The sequence below is a fragment of the Dreissena polymorpha genome, chromosome 1 (assembly GCF_020536995.1).
Source record: "Dreissena polymorpha isolate Duluth1 chromosome 1, UMN_Dpol_1.0, whole genome shotgun sequence".
Lineage (NCBI taxonomy): Eukaryota > Metazoa > Mollusca > Bivalvia > Myida > Dreissenidae > Dreissena > Dreissena polymorpha.
In genome coordinates, this window is record NC_068355.1 from 6346158 (window position 1) to 6364919 (window position 18762).

The 18762-nt window shown below is 37.3% G+C and overlaps 1 protein-coding gene and 1 long non-coding RNA gene across 6 annotated transcripts in view; both read left to right on the plus strand.

Moving 5' to 3' along the window:
- The window catches only part of LOC127869378 (uncharacterized), a 59915-nt gene that overhangs the window by 40415 nt on the left and 738 nt on the right, over nt 1–18762 (plus strand). For 2 of the 5 annotated variants that reach the window (XM_052411918.1, XM_052411899.1), the window contains exons 15-17: nt 2715–2830; nt 3162–3248; nt 9183–9816. In XM_052411918.1, coding sequence (XP_052267878.1) covers nt 2715–2830; nt 3162–3248; nt 9183–9261 — 282 coding nt within the window. In that variant the 3' untranslated portion in view covers nt 9262–9816. Of the gene's footprint in view, nt 1–2714; nt 2831–3161; nt 3249–4762; nt 4812–9182; nt 9817–18762 lie in introns of those variants that run through there. The other 3 variants (XM_052411909.1, XM_052411928.1, XM_052411936.1) reach the window with 3 other exon arrangements.
- LOC127869506 (uncharacterized) lies at nt 15241–17890 on the plus strand. Its single transcript, XR_008044608.1, has 2 exons — nt 15241–17210; nt 17516–17890. It is a non-coding gene; the product is annotated as an uncharacterized LOC127869506 (long non-coding RNA).

Consider the following 18762-nt stretch of genomic DNA (forward strand, 5'->3'; position numbering starts at 1 on the left):
CTTTGAGGAGATGAAGCCAGTGAGGTTGGTGTATAGTAGACTAGAGGAGGACCGGGGGATGCTGATGGGGCGGAGTACTACCCTGATGAGTTTGAGGAGTACGAAGCCAGAGAGGTAATTGTATGGTAGAGAAAGACCGGGGGATGCTGATGGGACGGAGTACTACCCTTATGAGTTTGAGGAGTACGAAGTGAGAGAGGTAAGTGTATAGTAGAGGAAGACCGGGGGATGCTGATGGGGCGGAGTACTACCCTGATGACTTTGAGGAGTACGAAGCCAGAGAGGTAATTGTATAGTAGAGAAAGACCGGGGGATGCTGATGGGACGGAGTACTACCCTGATGACTTTGAGGAGTACGAAGCCAGTGAGGTTGGTGTATAGTAGACTAGAGGAGGACCGGGGGAGGGTGACGGAGTGGAGTACTACCCTGATGAGTTTGAGGAGTACGAAGCGAGAGAGGTAAGTGTATAGTAGAGGAAGACTGGGGGATGCTGATGAGGCGGAGTACTACCCTGATGACTTTGAAGAGTACGAAGCCAGAGAGGTAAGTGTATAGTAGAGAAAGACCGGGGAAGGCTGAGGGGCGGAGTACTACCCTGATGACTTTGAGGAGTACGAAGCGAGAGAGGTAAGTGTATAGTAGAGGAAGACCGGGGGATGCTGATGGGGCGGAGTACTACCCTGATGACTTTGAGGAGTACGAAGCAAGAGAGGTAAGTGTATAGTAGAGGAGGACCGGGGGATGCTGATGGGGCGGAGTACTACCCTGATGACTTTGAGGAGTATGAAGCCAGAGAGGTAATTGTATAGTAGAGAAAGACCAGGGGATGCTGATGGGGCGGAGTACTACCCTGATGACTTTGAGGAGTACGAAGCCAGTGAGGTTGGTGTATAGTAGACTAGAGGAGGACCGGGGGAGGCTGACGGGGCAGAGTACTACCCTGATGAGTTTGAGGAGTACTAAGCCAGTGAGGTTGGTGTACAGTAGACTAGAGGAGGACCGGGGGAGGCTGACGGAGTGGAGTACTACCCTGATGAGTTTCAGGAGTACGAAGCAAGAGAGGTAAGTGTATAGTAGAGGAAGACTGGGGGATGCTGATGAGGCGGAGTACTACCCTGATGACTTTGAAGAGTACGAAGCCAGAGAGGTAAGTGTATAGTAGAGAAAGGCCGGGGAAGGCTGAGGGGCGGAGTACTACCCTGATGAATTTGAGGAGTACGAAGCCAGAGAGGTAAGTGTATAGTAGAGGAAGACCGGGGGATGCTGATGGGGCGGAGTACTACCCTGATGAGTTTGAGGAGTACGAAGCGAGAGAGGTAAGTGTATAGAAGAGGAGGACCGGGGGATGCTGATGGGGCGGAGTACTACCCTGATGAGTTTGAGGAGTACGAAGCCAGAGAGGTAAGTGTATAGTAGAGGAAGACCGGGGGATGCTGATGGGGCGGAGTACTACCCTGATGACTTTGAGGAGTACGAAGCCAGCGAGGTTAGTGTATAGTAGAGGAGGACCGGGGAGGTTGAGGGGCGGAGTACTACCCTGATGACTTTGAGGAGTACGAAGCCAGCGAGGTTAGTGTATAGTAGAGGAGGACCGGGGGAGGCTGACAGGGCGGAGTACTACCCTGATGACTTTGAGGAGTACGAAGCCAGTAAGGTAAGTGTATAATAGAGGAAGACTGGGGGAGGCTGACAGGGCGGAGTACTACCCTGATGACTTTGAGGAGTACGAAGCCAGTAAGGTAAGTGTATAGTAGAGGAAGACAGGGGGAGGCTAACGGAGTGGAGTGCTGCCCTGATGACTTTGAGGAGTACGAAGCCAGTAAGGTAAGTGTATAGTAGAGGAAGACAGGGTGAGGCTGACGGGTCGGGAGTACTACCCTGATGACTTTGAGGAGTACGAAGCCAGAGAGGTAAGTGTATAGTAGACTAGAGGAGGACCAGGGGAGGCTGGCGGGGCGGAGTACTACCCTGATGACTTTGAGGAGTACGAAGCCAGTAAGGTAAGTGTATAGTAGACTAGAGGAGGACCGGGGGAGGCTGGCGGGGCGGAGTACTACCCTGATGACTTTGAGGAGTACGAAGCGAGAGAGGTAAGTGTATAGTAGAGGAAGACTGGGGGGATGCTGATGAGGCGGAGTACTATCCTGATGACTTTGAGGAGTACGAAGCCAGCGAGGTTAGTGTATAGTAGAGGAAGACCGGGGGGAGGCTGACAGGGCAGAGTACTACCCTAATGACTTTGAGGAGTACGAAGCCAGTGAGGTAAGTGTATAGTAGAGGAAGACCGGGGTAGGCCGACTGGGCGAAGCACTACCCTGATGATGAGTTAGAAGCCAGTGAGGTAAGTGTAGAGTGTTTTGTATGACTAACTTTGCGAGGCTGGGTTATGTGGTAAAATTTAAGATAGCAAATTAACTGAACACTGATGATTCTATTTAGGTCTAGCCGTGCTCATTTGCAGAATATGCCAACTAATTTTTGTTTAGCTATATTTTGAATAACATTGTCAATGTAAATATACATCTCGGCAATATATTATTGGGTTTTTCAGAAGCAGCTTTTCATCTAATGAAAATATAAAATATACCCAGTATTTATACTTATTTAACAGAGGATCAAAAATAATTCTTAGAAAGTCATTTAAACTTAATTGTTCATTTCATTACTTTAAGCCCAGCAGTTCTCTTCTCCCAACACCCCTGTATTATTTTAGGACCTTGATCAGCTGGTGTGCCAGGCCAGGGAGGCCCAAGATATCGAGGCAGTGGATGACTGGTTTGCAGACAGCCTGTCAGACATGCACCGACAGCAGACAGCTATACTTAGGATGTAAGCCACACACAAGTTTGAAATGGTTTTATGAACTAAATGTGTTGGGATTGCTGAATGTTTGAAGAAATTTAGAAGTACATGTATGTTACTTTGCCTTAAAACAATGACTTCTATTTACTTGAACGACTGACATATAAAACTGTTTAATTTGGGGCTTTATGTGAAGTGTTAAGGTAAATGTATTTTTCACCGGTTGTAAAATATAGGAATGGATGTCTTTTTAACATATTTGAAACATTAAATATACTCTAATACTGCTGGCGTACTTCTTATACTTGCAATGAGTATGAATTGTTTTCAATTACATTGAAAAAAGTATTTATTGTAGGCAGTGTAAGGAGGCACTGGGAGGGCGTGGCCTGAGAGAGGTGGAGAGACTGGTGAGTGATGGCACCCTTACAGAGGAGGATCTCAGGTGAGTACATGCCGTGCTTGAAGGTCAAAGGTCATAAATTAGAAAGTATTTATAAAATAACATGTCCAGCATTACTGGTTACAAGTGTTGAGCATGGTAAGCCGATGTGTCATGCACATGAACCAGGTCTAGGGTTCGTCATCAGCAGACTAGGAGTCTTTGTAGGTGGCAACTTAAAAAAACTTTAATGAATTATAAATTAAGAAATGATTACATTTTTTTAAATTAAACTGTATACTTTGAAAGATTATATGAACATGTAAATGGAAAAAGGAATTGCATATGATTCTTTGTTGTTTTAGTTGAACCGTATCCTCTTTACAGTATTTTATTTGAATTAGAAGATTTTGACCTTAACATTTTATAGCGCAGGTGGTGACAGATTTTGAAATATTTTGCTCAAAATACAGAGGCAATTCCGTGTCTGAAAAACTAATAACATCAGGATTTCCACTGGCTTGTCTTTAATGGAGAAGGTTTGGCAATATGAGTGTGCTCTGAGACTGAAAGGCAAGAATGTTGAAACTGGTTTAAACAAAATTACCTATCATCCATTCGCCAATAAACAATTTATACTTACGTTAAAAACAACCATTGACACTGTGAATTTATAATGACGGAATAAGAATTGCTGAGAATTGTCACTGCCGAAAATAAAGTGCTCATCTGATCAAGAAATATATTTAAGTTGTGATCAAATTATAAAAAAAACTAATTGACAAATAGTTTTTTATGGAGAAAAAACTAATTGTTACAAAAAGCTTGAAGTGAAAACTAACTGACACAAAATCTTATCTCCTACCGATTTTTCATATCAGAAAAGAATGGGATTGCGTGGGTAATAATGAACAAAATGGCGTCCACATTCAGTCTTAGCCAACGGTGATCAAAACACAACTCAATGAAAGAATCGAACATTTTTATAATGACACGTAGCACACAATTTGGATAGTACAACCATCAATTGAAACTGACACTCATCTGTACATTAATTTAATGCCTCTATTTGTTCTTTAATAACAAGATTCATCAAACACTGAAACAGCAAAATTTATAGATAAAGACACACATACCTCGATGACAACTTAAATCCGGTTTTTTAAATTATAAAATAACAAAGATTTGTAATTCCTTTTTCTGTTATTCCATTTGTTTATCTATTTTGATCTTTAAATCACACTTTTTTAAACGATTGCATCAAATGCTTAACACTTTCACCATAAACATGATTTACGAAATCGAATGTCGAAGCGATTATACTAATTTTATTTCTATCGAAGCTCCCAATTATGCATGACAAACACAAAATCTGAAATACGTTTTGGAATCGTTCGATGCTTAAAAAATATTTAAATGTTAAATAAAAACCCTCCACGTCAGTTGTCCTAAAAACCAATAGAGTCTACATGTATGTAGTTTCGTCATTGGAATAACGTCACATGAGGTACGTCATAAATTGCGTAATCAATTGAATGAAATAAAAGTACAGAAAGCTGGTTCTGTATTAATTTTAGTGACGGACCAAACAGGTATGCTATGTGATATAAATGATAACACACGGCAGAGCTGGGCTGGACATCTAAAATCGGCCCATTATTTCGGCAGCGGGCCAATTATAGACGTCAGGCCCAGCTCTTCCTGGTGTTATTGTCTAAATATCAAGGTCTCTATGGGATTGCATATGATGGGGAGGGGGGGGGGGGGGGGTATTCAAGGTGAACATCTCTAATCCACAAGTTGAAATAGGTTTTTACTTGAAAATAGTTTGATAAAAATCTATTTAATACTCCACATATCATTACCTTTCTTGAGATTGCATATTAGATTATTAGGGCCAAGGTCACCATAAATTAATAAAGTAAAACATTTAACAATCAAACTTACTAATTACATTTCAACTTTAAAACCATATTATTTTGATAGTATTACTTTAACTTGAAGAAAGCATAGAATAGTCTTCATCCATCAAACATGCAGTCAAAATGAGATGTGTTTGGGGTTGTTTAAGTTGTAGGGGCCATGCCATACGGACACAATCTAGCTAATGTATATCTTTTGTACTAGTATATTTTGTTATGAGTTTTAACTAAACTTCTTGTTAACAATTATTTATTTCAGAAAACACTGCAAGTATTAATTTATGCTATTGACAGCCTATTGCACATTACCATTAAATGGATTGGGTTTCACATGCTTGTTTATGTTTATGGATGTCAAAAGTGCATTTACTATTCAGTGCAGAATTGTGGTGCTGACAGTATTGACACAATTTCAAATGTAAGATTAAAAAAGATGATTAACAATATGCTTGCAGTATATATCGACAGTACTTGTAAATGATACAGTTTTAACCCTTTCAGTGCGGGAACCGAATTTTGAAGGCCTTTGCAAACAGTTTGGATCCAGATGAGACGCCACAGAGCGTGGCGTCTCATCAGGATCAAAACTGTTTGCTATTCTGATAGTATTCTTTGAAAAAAATCGAAGAAAATGCTATTTTTAGAAATTCAGCAGAAGACATTTTAGCAGACGACAAATTTCCCAGCATGCAAAGGGTTAAAACCCATAAGAAAACTAGCTTATGCATTAAGTGTAGGCAATACAGAGAAGTATTGCATAATAAAAATCACAAATCGTTAACAATAAATTAAAATCCACAAGAAACTTCCGATTGTCAGAACTTAATTTGTGGAAGAAAAGCCTTCTTAAGTGTGTAAAATTGAATTGTCATTAAACAGATGTATTGATTGACCATAGGTAGAATCTTGATATTTCAAGTGTGCCTCCTAAATACTATGCGCATATAATGGTGTTTGCTTCTTTCATTTGCACTGTGTTGTAAAAAGGGTGATTTATTTTGGCCTTGTAGTTGATTTCTTGGGATTCCCTGGCATCACATAAATAATGTATGGTATGACGTGCTCTGCTTTCTCAGAGAGCGAAATCATGATGGCGACGTCCATGCTGAGACAGTCATTTTTCACCATTTTATAACACTTATTAGTCCCCTACCAGTGAAAACGGAGAGGGACTTATGGTTTGCGCTCTGTGTGTCTGTCAGTCTGTCACACTTTTCTGGATCCTATGATAACTTTAAGTTCTTCATATTTTGTATGCGAAACTTAAAACATGAACAGATGGCAATGTGGAGATTATGCATGTCATTTCATTTTGTTCCTACGTCAAGAATTCTGGTTGCTATGGCAACAAATAGACTAGAAATACTGCTGAAAATGGTGGATCCTGCAATAACTTTATAAGTTTTTCATATTTTTTTATGAAACTTGAAATATCGATAGATGGCAAGGCAATATGGAGATTATGCACGTCATTTCATTTTGTTCCTACGTCAGGAATTCTGGTTGCTATGGCAACAAATAAACTACAAATATTGCTGAAAATGGTGGATCCTGCGTAGGTAGGGGACCCTCATTGCTTGGCAATAGTCTTGTTACTTTTGTTTAGTTTTTAAATGCCACTCTTGTTCCAGCCATATTAGTAAGAAAGTGATTAGTGTTTATTATACCCCCACAAACGAAGTTTAGGGGGGTATATAGGAGTGACCTTGTCAGTTCGGTCGGTCTGTATGTCTGTCGGTCCATATTAAACGTCCACTCTCTAATTTAAGTTGTTTTCATCTGATTTTCACCAAACTTGGTCAGATGTTGTATCTAGATGATGTCTAGGTCAAGTTGAATATGGGTCATGCCGGGTTAAAAACAATATCAGGGGGTCACTTACCGGTAGTTGCGTTTTAAACATTGAGCATGGTGTCCGCTCTCTAATTCAAGTAGTTTTCATCCAAGCTTCGCCAAACTTGGTCAGAAGTTGTATCTAGATTGTCTAGGCCAAGTTCGAACATGGGTCATGGCAGGTCAAAAACTAGGTTACGGGGTCACTTTGTACGTTTTAAACATTGAGCATAGTGTGCGCTGTTTTTTGTGAAGACAACATGCAAAATATTCTGCGTCAATGCGGCATGTGGGGGTATGCGTCACGTCATTGACAAAGCTCTAGTTTCATATTAATATTAACTTCATATATCAACTTTACTCACTGAGGATTTTCTTAGCAGGAGCTGTTATTTTGTGAGCCTGCTTAGAAATTACTAAGCGTGTAAAAATGAGATATGGAGTGAATATTAATACAAAATAAATGCTAATAACATTCTTGTTGATATGGCTGGACAGTGAGCAACTTTTTTTTAAATAAATGAAAGTAATAAAGCGTGTAAATGTTTTGGTTTTATGTCAAAGTTGTGGCATTTTGTCATCATATATCCTGAAGTTCTAAATAACTTGCAAATATTGTTTCATGAAAGCTTCATGCCAGATGTTACACCCATGTCAGTTACTCAATGTTAAGGCCACTTAAAGAAGAGAAGATTTGATCATAAGATAACTGGCTTGGATTGACACTTGACTATTCATCAGCCAGTTTTCTGATAAATTATGACCAATATATGACAGGTGGAGCTGGTATGTCTTATGCAAGACAAATGTCAGTAGCTCAAAGATAAAATGTCGCATAAGGTTATAGGTATATACTTAACACAATGTTAGGCCACCATGCACACAACCAGTATCCCTTTATTCAAGGTCGAGGTCACACTTAAAGGTAAATTTTCAATTATTCAGCTTGATCATTCTGTACCCTCATCATTCATCTGAAAGTGTATAAACATTGCCTTTTTGTAACAATGTCATGCAAGCCCTGTGTCTGTAGCTCAAAGGTCAATTCATGCAGAGAGGTCAAATCCTTAAAATGATATAACATTTGCAGACTGTGACTACAGTATTCAAAATCAAATTTGAAAACAACATTTCTTACCCGGTTGCATGCTCAAAGGTGAAGGTCACTTTCATTTTAAAAATACAAAATTATTGGCATTCTTGACAATGGGCATCTTGTTGTATTTTGATCAATAAGATGTCAGTTGAAATGTATTCAAATTTTAAATGTTTGAAATATTTAAAGAGTGGGATTTTAAGTGACTTACTGATTTAAAAAACAAATTTATTACATCATATGTAACTACATATAAACACAGGGTATAAAGGACTTCTGTTTTCTGCACCATTTGATTTTGGAACTGTGAAGTAAATATCGTCGCTGTCGTTCTCAAACCTCGTAGCTCCAAAATATTCAAGATATTTTTTTCGTCTTTTCCGAATATATTAAGTCTGGCGCATGTTTTGTGCTATATCTCGTAGCTCTACGCCAATCAGAGCCCTTGAAAAAGCCACGTGACAAAATGTTGTAGAATGATTGTTGGCTTTTTTCCCGGCGAAAAGTCGTAGCGACGTCATTTCACCAATAGGTACGTCTTTTCGTTTGGACAAATTTGACAACAAAAAAAATTATAATTTTTTATATTTGCAACTACGAGTTTCCTATCAGGACAAATTGTCGTACCTCATAAAAATGACAAAACTGTGGTGACAAAATATCGTAGCTACCATGTCTGACTGTCAATATGACTTATCAGTATGACTTACGCGTCTACGGCTTATACCGTATTTTGCAGCTTCATTTGTTTGGTATTTTTACAGAATTTCAATTTCTAAAACATCGTTATAAAAAAATGAGACTTTTTTTTTTCTCTCCTGAAAAGTTGGCATTTTGTAGCTACGAGGTTTGAGAACGACAGCGAGGATATGGGATTTCAAGTTATCTGAAATTCATCAAAACAATGAATTTTGTTTCACTCAAAATCATTTTTAAATGTATATTATCAGGCAAATAAATAGTTATATATTAAGACATATAACCATCAAAAATTTCTATATCTGAATTATGTATTTTCATAAATGTATTTTAAATGTATTTTAAATTATTATTTGTTACAAATTTAGAGAAGTTCTAGTATTTAAATTTAGTTGCTGAGTAAAATTGTCCATACCATGTTAATAGTTGTTCTTGTTGATGTTTCAGTCCCCGTGTGATGATGCAGGCAGGGGGAGACAACACTGAGATCTGCCATCTGAATATTGACGATCTTGACTGCGGATGAGCTTACTTTTGGTCTCTATTATTTTGACTAATCAAGTACGCAAGAGTGATGTTGGTTTGTTGCAGCTGTTTTTATTCACATACCAAACATCAATACCTCTTCATGTGTGTTTCATCTTTTCAAATAAATTGTTGTAATTGCCATAGTAAATACAGTATTTTTATATGCACATATATATGCTGAACTAAATACCAATTTACTGCATGTATGCCAGTGTCTGTAGCTCACTGTTTTTAGCACAACATGCTCATAGTGAGATTTTGTGATTACCTGTTGTTTGTACTTTGTGGTACATTTTGAGGGATTTTGTGATTACCCGTTGTTTGTACTTTGCAGTACATTTTTAGTCCTGTGTAGTCAACGTTTATCTTGTTAACATTGTAGAGGCTATTTTATTAGTCCCCTACCGGTTTCACCAGAGGGGACTTATGGTTTTGTCTCCATCCGTCGGTCCGTCCGTCACACTTTTCTGGATCCTGCGATAACTTTGAAAGTTCTTAATATTTTTTCATGAAGTTTGGAACATGGATAGATGGCAATATGGACATTATGCACATCATTCATTTTGTTCCTACCTCAAAAATTGTGATTGCTATGGCAACAAATAGACTAGAAATAGTGCAGAAAATGGTGTGTTTTTTCTGGATCCTGCGATAACTTACAAAAGTACTGAATATTTTTTCATGAAACTTGGAACATGGATAGATGGCAATATGGACATTAAGCACGTCATTTTGTTTTGTTCCTACGTCAAAAATTGTGATTGCTATGGCAACAAATAGACTAGACATAGTGCTTAAAATGGGGTTTTTCTGGATCCTGCGATAACTTTACTTGGAACATGGATAGATGGCAATATGGACATTACGCACGTCATTTCATTTTATTCCTACGTCAAAAATTGTCGTTGCTATGGCAACAAATAGACTAGAAATAGTGCTGAAAATGGTGATTTTTTCTGGATCCTGCAATAACTTTAAAAGTACTGAATATTTTTTCATGAAACTTGGAACATGGATAGATGGCAATATGGATATTACGCACGTCATTTTATTTTGTTCCAACGTCAAATATTGTGGTCGCTATGGCAATAAATATACTAGAAATAGTGCTGAAAATTGGTGTTTTTTCCTGGATCCTGCGATAACTTTAAAAGTTCTGAATAGTTTTTCATGAAACTTGGAACATGGATAGATGGCAATATGGACATTATGCACGTCATTTCATTTTTTTCCTACGTCAAAAATAGTGGTTGCTATGGCAACAAATAGACTAGAAATAGTGCTGAAAAATGTGTTTTTTTCTGGATCCTGCGATAACTTTAAAAGTTCTTAATATTTGTTCATGAAACTTGGAACATGGATAGATGGCAATATGGACATTATGCACGTCATTTCATTCGGTTTCTATATCAACAATTTTGGTTGCTATTGCAATAAATAGACTAGAAATAGTGCTGAAAATTGGTGTTTTTTCCTGGATCCTGCGATAACTTTAAAAGTTCTTAATAGTTTTTCATGAAACTTGGAACATGGATAGATGGCAATATGGACATTATGCACGTCATTTCATTTTTTTCCTACGTCAAAAATTGTGGTTGCTATGGCAACAAATAGACTAGAAATAGTGCTGAAAATAGTGTTTTTTTCTTGATCCTGCGATAACTTTAAAAGTTCTTAATATTTGTTCATGAAACTTGGAACATGGATAGATGGCAATATGGACATTATGCACGTCATTTCATTCGGTTTCTATATAAAAAATTGTGGTTGTTATGGCAACAAATAGACTAGAAATAGTGTTGAAAATGGTGTTTTTTCTGGATCCTGCGATAACTTTAAAATTTCTTAATATTTTTGCCATGAAACTTGGAACATGGATAGATGGCAATATGGACATTATGCATGTCATTTCATTTTGTTCCTACGTCAAAAATTGTGGTTGCTATGGAAACAAAAACTAAAAATATTCTGACAATGGTGAAATTTCTGACAATGGTGGAGCCGGTAGAGGACTTTTATTGCTTGGCAATAGTCTTGTTTTCCCAATTTTCATCAAAATTGTTAGTACATAAGTCCTGTTGTCAACTTTGCTTGTAGAGTAAAATACTAGGTTAAAAGGTCAATTAAAGAAAAACCTTTGAAATCACTCAAAAAGTTATATGTTAAATCTTCATAAAACTTGCTCAGAACTTTTGTAATTGCATGTCTCGACCAATTTGGAAAATGGTTTTGGTCCCTTGAAAAACATAATCGCCAGACAATTGGCAGTTTTCCTTCTATGACTCTAGACACTAAACACTTGATGTCAAATTTTGTATCTAATCTTCATGAAACTTATCTGAAACCTTATTGGTAGTTATAATTATAGTTTTAAAGTATGAACACTGTAGTAGTAAAATTTTGTGTTCAATATTTATTAAACTTGCTCAGATCATTTTTTTCTTATTGTAACTCAGCTTTGTCAAAAATGGTTGCAGAAAAAATCAAGGTCAGAAGTAATAATAATAATAAAAACAGTACAAATGCTGCTTATAATTGTTTACATCCTTCAATTCTCAGGTGAGCTACCAAGGACCTTTTGCCCTCTTGTTTAGAAATATCTCATGTTCAAGCTGTTTGCAATAGCCCAGTAACAGAATGCCTATTTTGATACACAGGTACTTAAAAAAATGTGTCCTTATATTATATACTATTATGAACTTTTTTTAAGTACCTGTGATTTTAACCCTTTCCCACGTAGAAGCAAATTGAAAATGGCTATGTGCAAACAGCATAAAACCAGAACAGCCTGCAAGCAACTCGCAGTCTGTTCAGGATTTATGCTGTTTGCTGCTCATCAGTATCTAAGTGTTGGAAATGAAGCCTCAAAAACTTGTATCTAGTCAGAAAGGTCTTTAATTAAATGTAACTTTCTAAGGGACCACAAATGCGTGAAAGTACGTATCATAGTGGTAATGCGTTAAATGTTGTACATTCCAAATTATTTAATATACCAGTAAGTTTAGTAAAAGAGCTTATTTTTTGCAGCTTCAATAATATTTAACTGTGCATTTCACCTGTAATTTAAGAAAAAAAACAGATATTAAATTTATGAACGTTATTTAGAAACATATCAAAATGAGATTTACAACAGATATAAGTATTTTAATAAACAGATATGTGTTTTTAGCTCATCTATTTTTTGAAAAAAAATTATGAGCTATTGTCATCACCTTGGCGTCGGCGTTGGCGTCGGCGTCCGGTTAAGTTTTGCGTTTAGGTCCACTTTTCTCAGAAAGTATCAATGCTATTGCATTCAAACTTGGTACACTTACTTACTTTCATGAGGGGACTTGGCAGGCAAAGTTAAATAACTCTGGCGTGCATTTTGACAGAATTATGTGCCCTTTTTATACTTAGAAAATTGAAAATTTTGGTTAAGTTTTGTGTTTAGGTCCATTTTATTCCTACAGTATCAAAGCTATTGCTTTCATACTTGCAACACTTATAAACTATCATAAGGGGACTGTGCAGGCAAAGTTATGTAACTCTGACTGGCATTTGGACGGAATTATGGACCCTTTATACTTAGAAAATTGAAAATTTGGTTAAGTTTTGTGTTTTGGTCCACTTTACCCCTAAAGTATCATAGATATTGCTTTCATACTTGGAACACTCGCAAACTATCATAAGGGTACAGTAAAAGGACAAGTTGCATAACTCTGGTTGTCATTTTTACGGAATTATGGCCCTTTTTTGACTTAGTAACTTTGAATATATGGTTAAATTTTGTGTTTCGATCCACTATACTTCTAAAGTATCAAGGCTATTGCTTTCAAACTTCAAATACTTTCATGCTATCATAAGGTTACTGCTTTCATGCTATCATAAGGTTACTGTACCTGGCAAGTTGAATTTTACCTTGACCTTTGAATGACCTTGACTCTCAAGGTCAAATTATTAAATTTTGCTAAAATTGCCATAACTTCTTTATTTATGATTAGATTTGATTGATACTTTGACAAAACTACTCTTACCTGACATACCACAATAGACTCCACCCAAACCATCCCCCGTGCCCTCCCCTCCCCCCCCCCCCCCACAATTTTTTTTTTTTTTTTTTTTAGATCATCTCACAAATGACCACCACACCCTCACACTTTACCCCCCCCCCCACCCACCCCCCATTTTTTTTTCTGAAACAGTTAAAAAAACAAATATTTATTATCCCCCGCCAGAGGCGGAGGGATATTGTTTTGGCGTTGTCCGTCCGTCCGGCACTTTTGTGTCCGGAGCCATATCTTGGAAGTTCTTTGGTGGATTTCATTTCATTTCAACTTGGTATGAGTATATATATGCATAAGAGGATGATGCACGCAAAATGGCATTGTACACCATCTGTTAAAAACAGACTTATGGCCCTTTGTATCTTGAAACAAGATGTGTTTGTGAAACACTATGTCCCCCTATATGATGTTTGACATTGTAGGATGACCTTGACCTTGTGAAGGATGACCTTGACCTTTCACCTCTCAAAATGTGCAGCTCCATGAGATACACATGCATGCCAAATATCAAGTTGCTATCTTCAATATTGCAAAATTATTCATAAAATAAGCAATTTGGGCCACATATATTTGACCTCTGACCTTGAAGGATGACCTTGACCTTGACCTTTCACCACTCAAAATGTGCAGCTTCATGAGGTGCACATGCATGCCAAATATCAAGTTGCTATCTTCAATATTGCAAAAGTATTTATAAAATGAGCGATTTTGGCCACATATAATTGACCTCTGACCTTGAAGGATGACCTTGACCTTTCACCACTCAAAATGTGCAGCTCCATGAGATACACATGCATGCCAAATATCAAGTTGCTATCTTCAATATTGCAAAAGTATTCATAAAATGAGCGATTTTGGCCACATATATTTGACCTCTGACCTTGAAGGATGACCTTGACCTTGACCTTTCACCACTCAAAATGTACAGCTTCATGAGATACACATGCATGCCAAATATGAAGTTGCTATCTTCAATATAGCAAAAGTTATTGCAAAATGTTAAAGTTGGCGCAAACAGACCAACAGACAGACCAACAGACAGACAGGGCAAAAACAATATGTCCCCCACTACTATAGTGGGGGACATAAAAATGCTTTTTAGTGTCCGGAGCCATATCTTGGAAGTTCTTTGGCGGATTTCATTGAAACTTGGTATGAGTATATATATGCATAAGAGGATGATGCACGCCAAATGGCATTGTACACCATCTGTTAAAAACAGACGTATGGCTCTTTGTATCTTGAAAAAATGCTTTTTACTATAGGCATTTTTGTGTCCGGAGCCATATCTTGGAAGCGCTTTGGCGGATTTCTTTGAAACTTGGTATGAATATATTCCCGTGCCAGAGGCGGAGGGATATTGTTTTGGCGTTGTCCGCCGTCCGGCTGTCCGTCCGGCACTTTTGTGTCCGGAGCCATATCTTGGAAGTGCTTTGGCGGATTTCATTTAAACTTGATATGAGTATATATATATATGCATAAGAGGATGATGCACGCCAAATGCCATTGTACACCATCTGTTAAAAACAGACTTATGGCCCTTTGTATCTTGAAAAAATGCTTTTTACTATAGGCATTTTTGTGTCCGGAGCCATAACTTGGAAGCGCTTTGGCATATTTCATTTAAACTTGGTATGAGTATATATATGCATAAGAGGATGATGCACACCAAATGGCATTGTACACCATCTGTTAAAAACAGACTTATGGCCCTTTGTATCTTGAAAAAATGTTTTTTCATCCAATTTGCACCCATCCTCAAACAAAGCATATGTTGCGGGGGATACCTTGGGCCTTTCAGGCCCTCTTGTTTTTATTATTTTATTTTTAAAATCCCATCCAACCATCGCACCCAAGAATCCCCTCCCCCCACCCACCCACCCCCCCCCCCCCCACCTCTGAAAATTTATTTTTTTTTTTTGCATTTTTTTTTCGTATTTTTTGAAGATAATGTAATTAATGTTCACACCCCCACACTATACACCCCTCTTCACTCCACCCCTCCCTCCTTTGTGATTGAAATTGAGAGTCCCTTCACCTTTAAAAAGAAAATAGATGAGCGGTCTGCACCCGCAAGGCGGTGCTCTTGTTTGTCTAATTCACTGTGTCTTATGTTGATTGGCATTTCATTATTGTATTATTCATATCTGTTTGATTGTTTTTCATATGAATTTGTATAGCAAAGATATAAATCTTTAAGTATGAGTTGCTTAGTTGAACAAATGAGGCAGAATTATTTTAGTGATTTACATCACATGTTTTAGTACTTTACTTATGTATAGGGATCATTTTGTTGTATCCGTCCATAATGTAACTTCTGATTTTACTCTGTGTGCAATTTAACTGCCTAAACAGTTCATTTGTTTGATGTTTGTTTTTGTTTATTTTCAAACATACTATTAAAAGTTTTCATTTGCATGTTTTAAAAGGTAGCTAAGTACATTTTAAATTAAATATGATGAGTAATATTGATTGATACCAAAGAAACATTATTTCCCTACACCAGAACTTAACGGGACTTACTAACAGTATGGCGCAGTGACAATTGAAAACAATGCAGAAGTCACTGTATTGACCCACTCATCATTAAATTTGCTCAGAACTTTTATTGGGCTGTTGTGATGTCAGACTGAATTCAAAATCATTGTGGGTGGCTTGTTCAAAAACATGCTACCAGGATAGTAAGTCTAATGTTAAACTTTGAAAAAGCTATATGCTCAGAAGAAAAGTTGAGTTCCTTTGGTTTTCGGATGAATACCTTAGGGAATTGGGTTCTTTTGTGTACTAATGTGCCTTTTGTGGTATTGTATAAAATTACTTCATACTGTAGCTTTAGAAGATTGTAATATTTACATGTCAATTATTCTCTCGGGGTTGGGTGGGATATTTCAAGGGTACCATTGAGGTGTATCTCTCATTGTTCTACTTTAATTTATAAACAAGCATATGTTTTAGAATTCTTTATCTTGTTCTGTTTCATACAAACTGAAATACCAATACAGGACAATCTTTAATTGAATGTACTCATTTAATTGTCAAAATCATTCTGAAATTTTCAAAATTGCAGAAATTGAGCGAGACAGGTTGAGAGAGTACCGTTGAGTTACGATTACCGGATACATAGTAAATATATAAACAAATAAGTTTTATCTCACACTTTGTCAGCATATGATGTCCTAAAGACAAGGAATGAGGAACTTATCTGAAACCTGAACTTAATTTTAAATCTGGCATTGTCAGGAATTGCATCACTTGTCAATTTTTGGCATTTTTATGTCCCCCATTATAGTAGTGGGGGACATATTGTTTTTGCCCTGTCTGTTGGTCTGTGTGTTGGTCTGTCTGTTGGTCTGTTTGCGCCAACTTTAACATTTTGCAATAACTTTTTCTATATTGAAGATAGCAACTTCATATTTGGCATGCATGTGTATCTCATGAAGCTGCACATTTTGAGTGGTGAAAGGTCAAGGTCATCCTTCAAGGTCAGAGGTCAAATATATATGGCCAAAATCGCTCATTTTATGAATACTTTTGCAATATTGAAGATAGCAACTTGATATTTGGCATGCATGTGTATCTCATGGAGCTGCACATTTTGTGTGGTGAAAGGTCAAGGTCATCCTTCAAGGTCAGAGGTCAAATATATGTGGCCCAAATCGCTTATTTTATAAATACTTTTGCAATATTGAAGATAGCAACTTGATATTTGGCATGCATGTGCATCTCATGGAACTGCACATTTTGAGTGGTGAAAGGTCAAGGTCATCCTTCAAGGTCAGAGGTCAAATATATGTGGCCCAAATCGCTTATTTTATTAATACTTTTGCAATATTGAATATATCAACTTGATATTTGGCATGCATGTGTATCTCATGGAGCTGCACATTTTGTGTGGTGAAAGGTCAAGGTCATCCTTCAAGGTCAGAGGTCAAATATATGTGGCCCAAATCGCTTATTTTATAAATACTTTTGCAATATTGAAGATAGCAACTTGATATTTGGCATGCATGTGCATCTCATGGAACTGCACATTTTGAGTGGTGAAAGGTCAAGGTCATCCTTCAAGGTCAGAGGTCAAATATATGTGGCCCAAATCGCTTAATACTTTTGCAATATTGAATATATCAACTTGATATTTGGCATGCATGTGTATCTCATGGAGCTGCACATTTTGAGTGGTGAAAGGTCAAGGTCATCCTTCACAAGGTCAAGGTCATCCTTCACAAGGTCAAGGTCATCCTTCAAAGTCAAACGTCATATAGGGGGACATTGTGTTTCACAAACGCATCTTGTTGAGTCTTTATTACTACTTGCTATGTAATTAATTTATATGTACTAATAAACCTGTTACGGTAAGTTAGTTATCCCAGTCCAATTTGGCTCTCTTGTGATAACTGGTTCACACAAAAGTTTATTCTGTTTTCAACCTTTTCTTCCCAAAATGTGTTTGTTACAAAGTATTTCTTGATAAAAAGAATAATTGCCATACCTAGTATACCCGTTTGTTGTTTACATTTTAAGAGGCTTTACTGGATAAAAGTATATGAGTTATATTGTAAACAATAAAGATTGTTATTTGAATGTACACATATTGTGTTTTTCTTAAAGGGTTTACCAGAAAGGTTCACCCATCCTATCCAATAACACCCTAAATGGCCACAGCCTCGCATTTGAGGAAACATTAAAATACCTTGGGATGGAACTGACATGATTTGTGGCAGAAGTTGCACATCCAATCAGTAGGAAAGGCAACAAATGCTTTCTACGCAGGAGGTCATGGATAGGCATAGAGGGGGTACAATGTGCAGCATACATTGTGTACTTTTCCCTAGTTCGCTGAAATATAGAATACTGCGGCATTGTCTGAAGCCCATACCAGAAGGAACAGATCCATGATCTTCAGATGGTCTAGAAAGGAGCAGCCAGGTTTGTGATGAACCGATATCACAGCAGCAGTAGTGTAATATCCATGCTTGACCACCTAAAGTGGAAACCTTAGAGTTTATAAGGACAAACGCATAGCTGACAATGGTCCATAAGATCTTATAGACATTCAAAGTGACTCAATACCATTTCCCTGTCTCAAGTAGATAGAAATTGCCGCTTTAATGATAATTCAAATTTCATCAACACTTTAAAGAGGCTATAAAGTTTATATGGAATGCTTGGGCACACTCCGGGTTCGCTCTTGATACAGCCTTTGGCCCAGTATGGATATGCATCATTATTATTCCTTTGTGTCGTTTAAAAAAAAAATATATAATTTATACGCATTTATGCACTAATGACTTAGTAACAAACAATTTATTACAACCCTCTGATAACTAAGGACAAATAGGTAAATAAGTGGAACAGCTGTAAAAAGGACAAATACATTCCATTTGATAAATAAATAAGGCTAAAGCTAACTCACCAAAAAAATACTGGAAGTATCAAAATAACATTTGGGCTTG